The sequence below is a fragment of the Melitaea cinxia genome, chromosome 1, assembly GCF_905220565.1.
Source record: "Melitaea cinxia chromosome 1, ilMelCinx1.1, whole genome shotgun sequence".
In the NCBI taxonomy this organism is placed as follows: Eukaryota; Metazoa; Arthropoda; class Insecta; order Lepidoptera; family Nymphalidae; genus Melitaea; species Melitaea cinxia.
The window spans coordinates 8653009-8669806 of NC_059394.1; the positions used below are offsets into that span (position 1 = coordinate 8653009).

The 16798-nt window shown below is 33.2% G+C and overlaps 1 protein-coding gene across 1 annotated transcript; it reads left to right on the plus strand.

Annotated features, from left to right (window-relative positions):
- The first annotated feature begins 1719 nt into the window (after positions 1 to 1719).
- On the plus strand, positions 1720 to 6793 carry LOC123669278 (monocarboxylate transporter 13-like). The gene is made up of 7 exons (XM_045602892.1): positions 1720 to 1833; positions 4222 to 4492; positions 4585 to 4787; positions 4918 to 5113; positions 5275 to 5441; positions 5837 to 6002; positions 6193 to 6793. Exons 1-7 carry the CDS (start codon positions 1720 to 1722, stop codon positions 6528 to 6530), a joined length of 1455 nt encoding a protein of 484 aa, XP_045458848.1. The 3' UTR covers positions 6531 to 6793.
- Positions 6794 to 16798: the final 10005 nt, after the last annotated feature.

Genomic DNA, 16798 nt, shown 5'->3' on the forward strand with positions numbered 1-16798 from the left:
TTGTAAATAAATATATTTTATAATACGTAAATACAATAAGTAACTATGATTGTATTTTTAATAATTCTTCTGTCTCATCGTAATTTTTATCTTGTAAATAAGTAATCACAGCCTGCTTGCACTTAACTCTCGTCAACCCATGAATTGAAATCGCGGAATTGATCTTGTTATAAAGAAAAGGTCCTAGGTAGCAACAGAATCTTTTGATGAAATTATGTTTAGGTTTTATTACATTACATATTCTATTTTTACGCCTACTTGAAATAATAAATACAACGTAAGTCAACGAAAAAATAATCAAGTAAATATATATATAATATATGAGATAAAACTCATAAAGTACTTGTTAGATCTCAATTGAATGGGACCACATGACACGCATCACCTTTTGATTAAAAAAAATAACATCAAAATCGATCCACCCAGTCAAAAGTTTGAAGGTAACATAAATAAAAAATACAATTAAGTTGAGAACTTCCTCCTTTTTTGGAAGTCAGTTAAAAATGCTTACAGTTGAAGTTATAACCGTCTGAGTGCCTAACCTTTTCAAAGTATTTTGATTATTAGCAAAGACTTCCGCTGCTTAAATACGAAAATTACATTTATTATTATGGACAGCTGTACTTGGTATATATATTTGATAACATTGTCTCGCTCTGTTTCGGTACATATCTCGGTTATCGAAGTTGGTGAGGTTTGTATAGTGCTCCTTGAGCCCGCAAGACGACGTGTCCTAAAAGGGTTTGTAAGGACCGAGTTCTTTGATACCTTCGTTTACCAAGGTACCATCCTGGAGGTATATTTCAGGAGTGTGGTTATATTGAGCGGACCGACTGATTTCACTTGTTAGAATGAATGCCCTTTCAGCGGTGGAGAGATCGTTTCGATCGATTCGATCGTCAGTTACAAAGGAATAGACACTCGCGCGCGTCAGATATTAATAGTACATGTGTCTTGTGTGTTTTTCTGATCATGGTAAACAATTAGCCGGTTTTTGTGGTGGATGTAACAATACGAAGGGACAGATTTTTCAAACCGTCAGAGTAATGAATTAAGCACAATAATCTCAGGCGGTCGAGTTTTTCTAACAATAGATTTTTTTTTTTGCAATCTGACCGGTTGCCCTAGACGACACTATAACGAACACACACTACAACGAACAAAAGAATGGAATTAAAGCACAAGAAACAAAAAAAAAAACTTCTTGATCATTGATATTCAAGTTCAGAATCAGCTCAAAAAATATATAAAGTACTTGTCTTGAAAACTGAAAAATTTGGAGTGACCTTTAAATACTGAAATTTCGACTTGATTTTCAGGATCGTTATCATTTTTTTTGTAGAAAAAAATAAAATAAAATAATGAGTAAAACAATTAAAAAAAAATCGACATTTGATGATTTTAGAAATTTACAAAAATTTGGAGTGACCATTAAAAAAATTTTTTTGGTCTCCTATTTGGAGTGGCCTCTTTCTATACGAGACTCGAAAGAAGATAATTCTTTTTCTTGGGCCAATCTAATATATATACATCCTATATTATATGTATTACAGTGTTATTTTATTTTGGATTCTTTACATAAAGATTCTCGTATTCTTATTTTTTATATTCCTTAAATAAAGATATTTGCTTTTTACTTATTTACTTTATGAATAAATTTTGTTGTTTCAGGTACAACTAAAAAAAAACGTTTGCTTATCGAAAACGTAAATGAAAAAGATGTCAAAAACAAATTCTTTTGTATTACTACCGAAGGGCGAGAAAAGAATAAAACTAGTGCCGCCGGACGGAGGGTGGGGATGGGTGATTTTATTAGGAACGGGACTTTCGAATGTGAGTTTTTTGTTTTAAGCCTAATCATTTTGTATTTTAGTTTGTTCTTTTACTTTCAATGTAATTATATAAATAAATACTACAGTGCAATCCTGCGTTACCTTTTTATTTATTTATTTTTTATATATTTACACTTTCGAACACCAATACAAGGCTTTAACAGTATTATAAATGATATATAAAAATAGAATTTCCATCAGTTGCAACAGGCGGCCTTATCGCTAATACAGCGATCTCTTCCCACCTTTCCACCTTTCCACCGTTCCACCTTTGGGCAGAGGACTAAATAAAGAGTGTGGGATGGGGCGCAAAAATGTTATGTAACATACACATGAACATATTATACTCATATACGTACATGTACACCACATATATACATATATACAAATATATACATATACATACACAAATATATATCTATAAAAAAAACTTGATAAATTTACATTTTTACCTTTTTCTTAATCTTTGAAACATTGATATTAATATTGTGGCAATATCTAAATCAGGGCCAGTATATAATTATTTCACATTTTGGTGTAACTAATTTTTAAGCTAGTCTTGGAAATTAAAACTTTTTACATACGTTCTGAACATACGTTACGATCAATCTGAGGTACAATAGCGAGAACTACAAAATTGTACAACTGACCAGAAACTTTTTCGAATCCGAAATATTTGTCGAGGCCAAAAGTATATTATCCATAGACCATATTCAGAGATAACGTCGTTTATTTACTAAAGCAAAGTTTCTTGCTCCTTGTAGACAGGTACAGAATAATAAGAGCAAGAATAAAGTGTCAATATTCAAAACTTTACTAGAAGTTGAATTAAATCAACGAATTCAAGCACATCACTTAACATTTTAGTTAGGGATAACAAAGTTAATGATTTACAGGATGTCATTGAGAGCAAAATTTTTAAGTAGGTTTTCACAGCGATTTACGGAACTTTTATGTCCAGCAGTTTATCCTTAAGTATTTATTTGTGTAACAATAATGTAACAAAATTTATAATATACACAATAATATTTATATACAAAGGAAAGTTAATCAAATAATATATGATATAAAATAATGACAAAATTTTGACTAACGCAAAATTCGATAGACGTATGTATATCTATCTATATATATAAAAAATTCGTGTCACGATTTATGGACGTATGTATATCTATCTATATATATAAAAATTCGTGTCACGATGTATGTGGGCGATAAACTCCGAAACTCCTAAACCAATTTCCATGAAATTTTGTAAGCATCTGTAATTTGTTTAAACTTGGGAGATAGGGTAGATTTCATCTCAATTGGACCCGGTAGGTGACGCTGCTATCAGTATGTAACTCCGAAACTACTGGAACAATCCTTATCAAATTTTGTAAGTATCTGTAATTTGGTCCAACTTCAGAGATAGGGTAGTTTTATCTCAATTACCCAACCCAGTAGGTGGCGCTGCTATCGGTTTGAAACTACTGAACCAATTTTTATCAAATTTTGTAAGTATCTGTAATTTGGTCCAACTTGGGAGATAGGGCAGTTTTTACCTTAATTGGACCAGGTAGGTATTTAAGCAATCGGTATTTAAGCAATCAAATTTGGTAGCTGTTTTCCAGGCAGGACAACGTCTGCCGGTTTTGCTAGTATGCATCTTAACAAATAAATAAAATTGGAGTGTCTGTTTGTAATATGAAAATAAACGCTTTTTACTAAATGCATCTAAATCCCCTCTCTTCCCGTGGCTGTCGTAGAGGCAACTAAGGGATACCACAATTCCACGACCACCTTGAAACTTACAAAGCTGTCCGACGGCGGGATAGCCATTCAACTGCTGGCTTTGAAATACACAGGTCGAACATGGGCAGCAGCGTCTTCGGTACGATAAAGCCAGCCCTGCGGTCACCAACCCGCCTGCCTAGCGTGGTGACTATGGGCAAAACACATGAATTCACGCCATTTTTGGCGCTAACTTGTGGAGGCTTATGTCCAGCAGTGGACTATATTAGGCCGAAGTGATGATGAAATATGCATTTAGTCATCACTTCACCGTATATACGGTACATGTACTAACATGACATTTTTTACAATTTTTATCTGTCTGTCTGTCTGTTTATTCCGGCTAATATCTGAAAAGGCTAGATCGATTTTGACAGGACTTTCACTGGCAGATAGCTAATGTAGTAAGGGGTAACTTAGGCTACTTTTATTTTAGAAATTTTATTTATTTTATAACTCTAAATAGACAATAACTTTTTTGTTGAATTCCAAGCGGATGAAGTTGCGGGCACATCTAGTATATAAATATATTCATTAGTCCATTCTTTTTTTAAATATACTTAACCTAAATTAAAGTTATGTTATTGTATCATACAATGCTGTCAAAAATTTTCAGATTTTCAATCAATCAATGTTGTCTCTATTTAGTTTATTGTATGGAGATGCATTAGAAGCTATGGGTTACAATACCAAGGGAGCAGCAATTGTTTTGAGTACTATGTTATTTGTCACCAATTTCGGGGGTCCAATAGCTGGAGCATTCGTTAAAACAACGACGCCTAGATTCGTTGCAGTTACTGGTGCTTGTCTTTGTACAACTGGTATTTTTCTTAGTGGATTCGCTACAAACATTTGGCATTTGATGTTTTCTTACGGCTTTCTTTTGGGTATGTTTATGTAAACTATATATAATTAATTCATTAAAATCTATTAACGTAGTGCTAATAAAAATATATTCTATTACGCAATTATTTTTCAGGTTTGGGTCTAGGATTCATTCAAAATGCTTCGTTTGTAGCTATAAATGGTTATTTTAAAGTACGGAAAAATCTCGCTGTGGGTCTTGCTATGGCTGGGACTGGCTTAGGACAAACTCTTATGCCACAAATAGTTCGATACTTCTTAGAAAATTACGGGTTTAGAGGTGCTTGCATATTATTAGCCTCTTTGAGCCTGCATGGGGTAAAAATTTAATATTTTATGTTTCATAATGAGTTATTTAAATAAGTTATTATTATTTTTATGAAACTTTATATTTTTTTTTAATAAATATCAAACTAAAATAATTATTATATAAAATGTTTATTTTTAGATTTGTGGAACGATGCTAATTCAACCAGTTGAATGGCACATGAAAAAAGTTGAAGAAGAAGTAATAGTTGACGAAAAAATGCAGTTACTAGAAGAAAATAAGAAAGGTATAAATAAAAATAAGGAATACAGTAGTGCCAATAAAGATATTAATAGTAAAGATCAACAAGCAACTGCCACCCCTGCAGCTGGTGATAGCTCATTTGTCAAAAATATAACACAGAGTCATAAGGAGTTAAACAAAAATACCTCATTAAAGGACAATATAAGCGGTACTGTTTTTAATGGATTCAGAAATCTACCTTCAGATATAATTCTTTATTTTGTTAACACATATTCATTCTACATTCTGTTTCAGAAGTTCAAGTTACCGCTAAACCAAGGAAAACTTTAATAAGAAAAATCTATGACTTATTCGACATTTCTTTATTATCAAGCCCTCGGTTTCTAAATGTGATTTTTGGAACTGCCCTTACATTTATTTCTGTTCAAAATTTCAGTATGATATATCCATTTTTCTTGCAAGTAAGTTATGCTTTTGCATACTTTGCCATAAGGTTTTTTTTTTCACTATTAAAGTAATATAAACGATAAAGAGCCTCATTAAAATTGACTAGCCCGTTGGCGCAGTTTGTAGTGACCCTGATTTCTGTTCCGCGGGTTGCGGGTTCGATTCCCGCCTGAGTCTGGGTGTAATATTTGTATTTATATATTTGTATATGTATTGTTTCTATGTATATTCATCCAAAAAAAGGTTATAACAGTTGCCTATTACCTGTAACACAAGCATTAAGTTGCTTATCATAGGAACAGACAACCGCGTGTGTATATTATAAGATATTTATTTATTTATTATTTATTAAAACTCGTTTGTATTCGTTTTTATTATGAGTATTTATGGTACATTTATTATTTTACAGAAAGTCGCCAAAATGGACAAACAACAAACTGCGACCTGTATGTCGACAATTGCTTTTGTCGACATAATTGGCAGACTTGTGTTGCCATCCATACAGGATAGATTTCAAATCAAAGCAAGGATGATGCTAATTATGACAAGCATGTGGTTAATTTTAATAAGACAAAGTAAGTATATTCTATTGTATAATATATAAAACATGTAAATTTTTTTTTTTTTTATTTACAGATATTTGTGTAGTGTATTAAATTTATTTCAAGTTTTTATATTAAAAGGATTAAGTTTTTTTCTTAATATTATTATTTTTAATTTGCTATAATTTCTCGACGCTTGATAAATATATACATTATTTTTTAGTTTTAGCGTATCAGACCGACTTATATGTACTTTTGGCCTTATCCGGTTTATATGGTTTTGGAAGAAGCATGATAATTGTTGCAAGAAACTTAGCCATAACTGAAAGATGCAGAATGGACCAAGTGCCCTCAGCTGTTGGATTGGGAATGCTAACTATGGGCATTATAGTGCCCCCGCTAGGATTTTTCCTCGGCTGGATTAGAGATTACACAGGAAGCTATTCAATTTGCATAACAGCGCAAAATCTTTTGTTGGTATTATTTTTAGTTATGTGGATACCAGACATGATACTAATATATTTCGAAGAAAAACGAGAGAAAAGGAAAAATGTTGAATAGCATTGTTGTAGTGGTTAAGCAAATATGAACTAATTTTATATGATCAGTAGTCCACACAGATTTTTCTGTGATATACATACATTTACAATGGCTGTGAGACTTAGGATGTGATGTGATGACGATGTTATATAACAATAACAATTAGCATTTACAATGCGAATTTTGAGATTGGCAATGAAGGTGTGACGTTGCAATATTCTATTTTATACTCATTGAAAGTGCAATGTGTAATCTCTAGTCTAATAAAGTAATAAGAGACACTACATTTTTGTTTTATTATTATTATATTAAAATTAATTAATATATCGATTAACAATCGAGGTTAACCATTATAAAATCAGTTTAGTGTAACGACATACATAAAGTGTACCCGTATAATAAAAACGACGTAACCGTGTATGAGAGTATACCAAACGATCATTTCAGACATCTCATCTTTAATTCAGAAAGGGACGCCAAGACGGCTAGCTTGCGGATGTACTCAGACACTTCGTCCAAATATCGAATGAACTTATGAGATATTATACTTTTTTTTTGGTATCGCAGGGGAACCCATTTACGGGTGACATCCAGGACGCCCGGATAGGCAGTCCTAGACCGTATGTCGGTTCAGCATTTAGAGGTGCAATATCGACCAAACCCCTGCGGGAGCCTTCAGCTGCTTTAAATGGAGGTTCCCGGATTTCCAGGCACCAGGATCCCTTCAGCGACCGGCTGGCCTCGGCGAAAAGGCCAGACTTCTCCTCCATGGGGACTGTCCGGTTGTTTTTAAAATTTTATTTTCCTCAAAATATTTTCATCTATCTATTTATTACTATTTAAGTTTATTTACCCGCCAACCCGCATTGGAGCAGCGTGGTGGATTAAGCTCTGATCATTCTCCTACATGGGGAAAGAGGCCTATGCCTAGTAATGGGAATTTATTATGATATTTAATCAATAATTATTTAATTAATATCTTATAGCTGTTCGTGTAGGTAGGAATTCTTAGTTCCAGCACGTCACATCATTTTAAAAGTCGTTTATGTATTCAAGACAACAAGTGGATAATAAATTCTCTGCGGAGATTTTTGTATATTTAGCTCTTTGTACTCTTTAAAACCAGACTGAGTCACAATTTGCAGCAATTTTTACGTTATTCATAGAGTAATTAAAACAGTCGTTATAATACAATGTCAATTGTAACAAGATTAATTTAATTATGAGTTATTAGTATTGCAGTTTTATTTACTTGAAGCTGTTATTACTCCTAATAAGTGTTTACCGAAAACAAAAAGGAATAATTTAAAATATTCATTATTTTTCCGTTAAGTAGAATATTATTGATTTATCAATATATAATAATTTATCTATCAAACTGTTAGATCATTATCAAGGGATTTCTTAGAAGATAAAACAAATTCCTAATACAATATCGATATATTGTTCGATAAGCAAAATAAAAAATAATTTTTATCTAATAAATTCTATAACAGAATTTATTTATTAGATAATTTGAATTAAAAAAAATTATTAATTGGTAATCACACTATTTTTATAAAAATTGTTATGCTATTGACCAAAAATTGTATATTTCTGTCTCTAAAAATGTCTTCTCTTTTATAGGAAAAGGAATTTATACTCGTAAACATACTTTCTACTGTTACTGCACAGCATATAAGAATAAAAAAGTAGTCGAAATTAATATACTAAAATTAAATTAAACTGAAAAGCGAATTAACGCAACTACCTACGTATTTAGTGTTTTTTTTTTTCGAGTTATATTGGTTTATATTGGTTATTGGTATGTGCAATGTTTATTCAAAAACACAATTGATTTAGTATACCTATTTATATATTGACACACACTGACATACTCAGATTCACTCGAACCTACGTAAATATGTACATCCATAATGTTAGAACTTTAGTTTAAATTGTAATTCCTTAACCCTTAAACCCGTATAGGCTACCTAGCATTGATCATTTATTTATGTATATTATATTTATTTGTATAACACAGTCATATATTACCTATTACTATTTAATTTATAAAATATTATTTTATATATATTTATTAAACAAACATATCCGCACGATAACTGTAGTATACGGCGTATGTCTCTTTCTCTCGCGATTTTTATACACATTCATTTTGGCATTTTAAAGGAACGACCTAGAAAGAGCCTACTGCGCCTGATCAAAAATTTTGACATGGGCGACTAGACGTAATTTGGTGTTTTGAGAAATTTAATTTTTAATAGCGCAAACATTTTTCAATCGCTAAACCGACAAACCATGAAGGACTTTTTTTTTGTTTAAAAATCGGTATTTAAGTAAATTCAGAATGTAATTTTAAATACTAGTAAAAAAATAAAAATAAAAATATTACAAAATTAGATTTTTTATTGTCTTATAAAACGGGCAGTACTGCTTACTCAGTGGGTAATTTCCTTTAGCAGTTTTTCTACAAATTGGGCATTGTTGGATATTCTTTAAAGCGAAAATATTGAAAAATATACTATCCTAGAAAGGAAAGCACATAAGGCAACACACAAAGGAACCTATCAAAATTATATTTATTTTATTTTCCGTGTCATTATATAGATTTTTTTATTTGATTAAAGCGAAATTTATACCATATTTTACATTTTATTATTATTTTGCCTTTAGATCAGAGACAGAATCGTTTGTTTGACAATACCATCAGTAGTTTATGTATGATCCTCAATATCTACATCTCATGTTTGTAACTGATAGGATCTTCGCCGCAGTAGGAACTTACTAGTTACTAGTAGTATGTTATTTGGGACACTTTTGAGATATCCTTGATCCCTTAGATCTCGACAGTGTCCGTTAAAAGTGGTATGAGACATTTTGCATTCAGTTATAGTTATTTATTAGTTACGAAAACGTCTCAGTAAAATATATGTATAAATAAATATCCTCCCATTTTTTTCATGACAGCCTACCAAACGAATTTTACCAATATTTCATACCTAATTTTTCAATTAATGACGCTAAGCCGATAATTGGCGATAAGTGATGGCGCGTTGGCGCAACGGTCACAGCACTGGCTTGTTGTGGCTGTTGCGCTGGAAGTTGCGGGTTCGATGGGATCCCATCGAATGGCACCGGCACATGACAAACCTTTGTATCGGCCATACAGATGTTAGCGTTATCTGGGTGTGGGTCACGGTTTTTGTCCTCACTGTGCCTCGGAAAGCATGTTAAGTCGTCGGTCCCGGTTGTTATCATGTACGCCTGATAGCGATCGTCACTCATAGTAGGGAATATATCCGCCAAACCGCATTGGAGCAGCGCGGTGGATTAAGTCTCTGATCCTTCTTCTACATGGGAAAAGAGGCCTATACCCAGCAGTAGAATATTACAGGTCGAAGCGAAATTTCAATTATACAGTTGTCTTAAAAAACAGAAAAATTACTTTAACAGTTAATTTTAATTAGAATCCTTGATAAATTTTAATTTATTAATTTACTCATAAGCTTTTTGTTGATATTGTTTAATGTAATATAAATCAAACCATATATATTTTTTGTTTCTTAAGCTTTGAAATTATTTAGCTCAGTAAAAACTAAAAATTTTGCCGTAGTTAAAATTTTCATACAACAGTTTCTAATTATTAAACTTTCATATAAGCAAATGTTCGCTCTTAGAAGCTTAGAACAGAGATTTCAGAAATGGCGTTATGACTTATAGTAGATATATAAAATATTCGTAGATCATATTATATGTGTGCATAAAAACAAACTTTAAAAACATAGAATTTCTTAAGTAAAAATTTGTGTGGAACATTGAGAAAAGTTATACGCTCGTGCGTAATTTTAATAAAAAAGTTATAGAGTACGACTAAATTATTTCCAAAGCTGTAAAGTTGGGGTTGTTGCAAATATGAACAGAGATATGGTCGATTGCACTTCCAATATACTTTCGGGAAAAGTGAACGTAAAACTAAACCGGGCGGGACAGCGAATGCAGCTGAATACAAATTGCTGTATTAAATGCAACTGTTTTCTCAAAACTAATTACTTAACGTATGAATTTCACACTGTTCTCGCTTTGCTGCTAATATTTTTAATAAAGTATAAAAAAGTGAATATATCTACATGTTACAAAATAAAAGAAACATTTTTATTATAAATCGACTTCAAAAAAGGAGGAGATTCTCAAATCGATTGTATTTTTAACCGATTACGAAGGGTTCTCAATTCGGTTGGTATTTTTGATCGGATTATAGGTGATCACATTTTAAGATCATTATGCTTTGCACCATTAGTCACGATTAGTAGTTTTTGAGCTTTCCAAACTTCTCGTACGGACTTGAATCACAGGTTTGTGCATATACAATTTATTGCCCTTTCTTTCTGAGTATAAAAATTCACCCTACTTCTTAATATTGTGTAACTCCTCACCTCCTTTATCTATAATATTGTTCTGTGATTATTTTATTAAAAGCGGGGAGTGCCGTATATTATAGGTCTCTCAGGGTATTTTACAAGATTGAGTATGTATCTTGAGGATATAAGGTCTAGCTTTCATTTTGACCAAGTTCTTGTATACATGCATTAGCAAACCCGTCAAATATGTTTTAACGAGTTTGTCGTTGTATTAAGCTTAATATTTTTTGTTAATTAATGATGTGTGAAAGACTATTTTTAAAGGAATTTAACATGAAAAATCAGCGAAACATTTTCTCACAGTGAAAAAAGGTACGTTTTTCGACTCTGTCGCATAAACACTTCCTAGCGTAGTTACAGTCGAACTGTGTGGCAAGTCTAAGAAAAAGATTAATACCATATCAAATGGTAAATAAACGAATTGAATAACACTGTCTATTGGAACCCAATAGGCGATAGGCGGCATTGTTAGAAAACGTCGTCGTCTATCGGATCCCAATTGAGTTCCGATAGATGGCGTTACGAAAAAAGTAACGAGGTCATTCGTTCAGTAGATTTTGCCTGATATTTTTTTACCGGAGGCCTAACACGAAAATCGATTCTTAGGGAGTAAACTTCAAAAAATAGTCTCCAAAACATGTCTAGTAAAGTTCTACAAAGTATTTAGATGATATATTTTTCTGTATAGTTGAAAATAAAATATTAAGCGTTCACATTACAACCTTAAAAAAAAAACGTTAGATGTAATCTTTTTTAAGTTGTACATTTAAAGTTTTAAAATCAGTCCTCGTAACTTATGTAATGCGTGAGGGAGAAAAAAATGACACCTTGTCTCTACTCTAAGGTTTCGACATCGTTATGTTACCGAGGAAAAATAAGAGCTCAGTCAAAAAAACATCAAAATCTCATTAGTTCCCATTTCATGCCGAAACGACACTACGGAAGCTGTATAACTAATGTACAGTAATAAACAGGGACGAGAAATGTCGTATTCTTTTTATAACTTCTGTGTTTCATCCATTTGCTTGTTTAAAAGGTCTTGAAATAGAGAACGTAGAAATATTGTTTGAGGTGAGCTATATGGTCTTATGTTTAAATAATACACTTATATAATCTCGTTTAACGTAGCACAAATTTTATGATAATTCTACAAATTGTTATATAATAGTGGATACACTATTAGTATCTAAACTGTCTAAACGGAACGAAAAGAATTGAGTTTACACATTAAGTAGTGATTTACTTTGAGGTACTACATAAAATTACTTCAAAAAATTCTATAGCTTGTTTGTGTCTAACGTTTTGTGAGATTATAAAAAAATACAGCTGATGGCTTTGTCCGAAAAAAAAATAATAATAAAAAAGTCAAATTTAATTTTAAAACTTTTACTATCTACTTATTATATATCATTACATAATTTATATGATAGAAAAGCTTGTCGCGAGATTTGATTAATCGTATTTCCTTAGTTTGAAAATTTTATTAGATAAAATCAATCAAATCTAGTTATTTAATTTACTTATCCGGACAAATATGTCCAGCAGTGGACTGCGATAGGCTGAAATGAGTGTCCTAAATATTTATTTGATTGTAATAGCGTTACAACTTCCTATTATTATCTTGTATTTAAAAGTGTATAATTTTAAATACATTATATTATTCCTAAAATTATATCGATACATATTATATGTTATCACATACTATTAAACATATATATAGAATCACAATTTTTATATAAAAATATTTAGAGAAACTCTACTCGCAATATCGGTTTATACACATCAAAAATATATTAAATTAAGTCTTTCCATTTTTATGTAGCACAATCTGCACATTGTAAGTTAATGGAATACCTGCACTCAGATTGCGCGCTACCCTCCTACTGTCTATTTTAATTTTGACAAACTAATGTTCTCATTGACTCATGGAACCTTTTAACTCACTCGCATTCTCTGATGGATCAGACAAGTATTACTTACAATTCAACTAAAAGCTTATCTCTTATTTAAATTAATGTTTCTTCCTTACCCGTTACTAAGACTCATTGAATAATAAAACTTTAGCGTATTAAGCATAACTTCTTTACAAAACATTTAACCGTTCCACGATTTTGTACGCATTGTTGATTAATCCTTGCCGGCTGCAGTACGAGTAGAACACTTTTCGCTTTTCAAAATTTTTATTGAATGTTTTTATTTTCAATTTTAAGTTTAAAATTATTTTTATAGTGTTATATTTTAAAGAAATAACATTTATTATATACAATGTATATTGTTATGTAAAATAAATACTTATGCGGTTTTCACAATTTATTAAAGTTTTTTAAAAATTTGATTAGTACATTATACAAAAGTCTTTAGCATCAAATTTAAAACGTAAAGCCTCGTTTCAATTACTATAGACGGTACTAAATTCTATTAATTAGATGTAAATCAACGTGGGTGAGCGCTTTTCCATGAAATTGTAAGGCTTTAATTTACATAAAAGAGTTTTGTATCTGCTGCTGAAGTACTTACTTATTGTTGAAAAATACGTAAGCAGTGAAAAACGCAACATAATTAAAATTAAGCAGAAAATTTTATTAAAATTTATTTTTAAAAAAAATTGCCATCAAGCTCTTAAAATTTAATACGGAACAATTCATTAATTTTCAATAGTCGGTAGTCGTTCTAATACCACATAGATGTAATTCTGTAAAAGCGAAAAAGATGGTCATTTTTATATTATAACTTTAATAGTAATAATATAAGCATAAATATAATTGTACGTGCTGTGTGGCTACGGCACTAAAGAATTTAGCCACCCCCTCTCTTCCCGTGGGTGTCGTAAGAGGCGACTAAGGGATAACAAGGTTCCACAACCATCTTGGGACTTAGGAAACCGACCGATGGCGGGATAACCATCCAACTGCTGGCTTTGAAATACACAGGCCGAAGACGGGCAGCAGCGTCTTCGGTGCGACAAAGCCAGTACTGCGGTCACCAACCCGTCTGCCCAGCGTGGTGACTATGGGCAAAACACACGAGTTCACGTTATTTTTGGCGTAAACTTGTGGAGGCCTATGTCCAGCAGTGGACTGTATAGGCTGTAATGATGATAATTGTACATTTCCTTTATCCAAACTAAGCTCCAGGCGCTTAGGGTACACTAATTTAGGGCTGACACATTTTCCCGTTTGGGTACGCAGGTTACTCTTAATGGGGTCCCGGTCCGGGTGGGGGCCCAAATGAGGTGCAGGAAGCATGCAGGCGCAGGACACCCTGTTGCGGCGGTGCACGGAGGACCTGGCCCCGCCGGTCCCCAGGCAGTGGGCGGTGGACGCGGTCAGGCCGGTCCATCGGAAGTGGGTGAGGTGGCGGTTCGGGCCGCTGACCTTCCGTTTGGTGCAGGTATTTTCCGGACACGGGTGCTTTGGTAAGTACCTGCACCAAATCGTGAGACGGGAGGCGACTCCAGCCAGCCACGAGTGTGGGGCGCCAGAAGGATACGGCGCTCCACACGTGGGACTCGCAGCGGCGCGCGCTTTCAGCGGTCCTCAGACGGGATCTCTCACTGTCGAACATGGCTTTTACGACGCTCGAGATCGTGGCAGGCGGCGGTCTCCTCCTGCAAAGAGGTAATGACGCAGAAGGAGGCCGCGGAGCGGGTCAGGGAGAATGACGTCTCCGTTGACCCACTCCGGCGCAGACGTAATAGTGGGGTCGCCGGCCGATAGTCGGGGAACTGCGGCCGGCCGGACGACACAACCCCAAGTGTCTGAGGAGTGGCCTTGTTGTGAGCGAGGCCACCCCCACCATTGTGCTGGGGCCCGAAGGTTTCGTCCAGGTCTACCGCCGGGGCGAGGTGGCGAATGCTAGCGCGACCCCATCTCGCCCCACACAGGCGGACGACTGCTCACACGTGGTGGTTTTTTAGTCAGTAGGAGTCTGACATAACCCTCTGGCGCCCCCGCGTCGGAAAGTATCCATTAAGGATTTTCCCCACGTAAAAAAAAAAGACTGACGCATTTTAGTTTTATAAAAAAATTAGTTAAGCTCTATATCGCATAGGTTGAAAATATATAAATTTCAATTATTTTATATAAGATTTTTTTTTAGAGAATGTTTCGTTTAAGTAAAATATATTCAGTTTTTAGCGAATGTGCTATTTAACGGTTGAAGTAATGATAAGATCTTCCTATCTCCAACGACTCTTTATTAAAGAATAATAATAACATAAAAAACAACGTGCACGTAGTAAAATGTACTAGATTCATAGAATTAATAAATTGTAAAACATAAATTATAAAAAAGAATTCAAAATACAAATTCCTGGCAGCTATCAAAAAAATTTTTGAAACAAAATAAAAACAAGAAATGAGGTTTCATTATTGTCTCCATATAAAAAGTCTATACATTGTATATGTGGATACGCCACAAGTTCAATAGTTTTAAAAATATTGTTATTTTCATCTGATACATACTTTCATTAAATACAGTATTTTGTTACGTAATACATATCGTCTATTAATTTACAGGCATAATATTTTTTCAAGCATCAATACCATTTAAATCGTTATAAAAAAAATAAATAATAAAATAAAAAATGCAAAATGCCGCTTTGCATATTTGTAAACTCTACTTAAATATATGTAATGGCTAAACAAAAAGGAACAAAAATTAAAAAAGAAAACGGTGAACTCAAAGTTGCTCGAAAAAGCCTTGTGATTATTACGCGTTTGACCTTCCATTAGCTCATTCAATTCATGTTACCAGAACAATATATACAGTCCATTTTTTCTTGAATCAAAAGTATAAAACGACTACATATTTATTATAAATGAAAAGAAACTATTCTACAAATACAAGCGGTAACATTTATTCTAAGTATTAGCGACCCTTGTTTTAGACTTTTTTTACATACAAAAATAAAAATAAACGTACATAGAAATATATCTTCTTCAATTCTTGTTTATACTAAGATGAAACTTGCGCTAGTTTTTAAGTTTCACCTCTAGCAATAAAGCTGAAAAAACGGCATCAACTTCATTCAGTAGTTTATGCGTAGTACGTGAACAAATATACAGACAGACGGACAGGAATTCTAAAAGTACTAATATTTTTGGCTCCTCCTATAAAGACTATTTTAACATTTTTTTCTTACGTACAGACATGAAACAGTTATAATTTTATAATAGGCAAAACTTTATTTACAAGTTTTACACCATTTACCCAAGGTAAGGTCACAGCAGGAAATACCCTGCTCAAAATCTAGAGTAACCCGACAGTGAAAGTATCTCAACCTTACAGAAGATCACAGCTCAATAATACCGCTTTAAGCAATCTGCGGTAATCACTTACCATCAGGCAGCCGTATGGACAACCGCTCTGGTGTAGTGGTACTTGAAGTCACCTAAAATACTGACGGTTTGCGGGTTCGATTCCCGCTCGGGATTGACATTTGTATTTGTACAAAAATTTCTTTCCGGTTCAGATGTCTGTTCTTGCGGGTCTAACGTCGTGCCTCGGAGAGCACGCTAAATCCAGTGGAACAGCGCTAGCGTGGTAGATTAAGCTCCACTCCTTCTCCTACATGGATAAAGATGCCCATGCCCAGCAGTAAGATGTTACCTACAGGCTAAATGCGATAAATACGAGCCGTATGCTGGTTTATCGACTTAGTTATATGTAAAACTATTATACATAATTACAAGTCACAATTTCAGAACTAAATATTTACATATAGTTGTGGTATAAATCGTGTCCGCATTTTTAATAGGTGAAAATCATATATTTTATTAATTATTTCTAAAAAGGGACTCTAATTTTAAGCCAACACGAAAAATTATATAATAACGAGAAAATATGATAACGAGATGAGATAAGCATGAA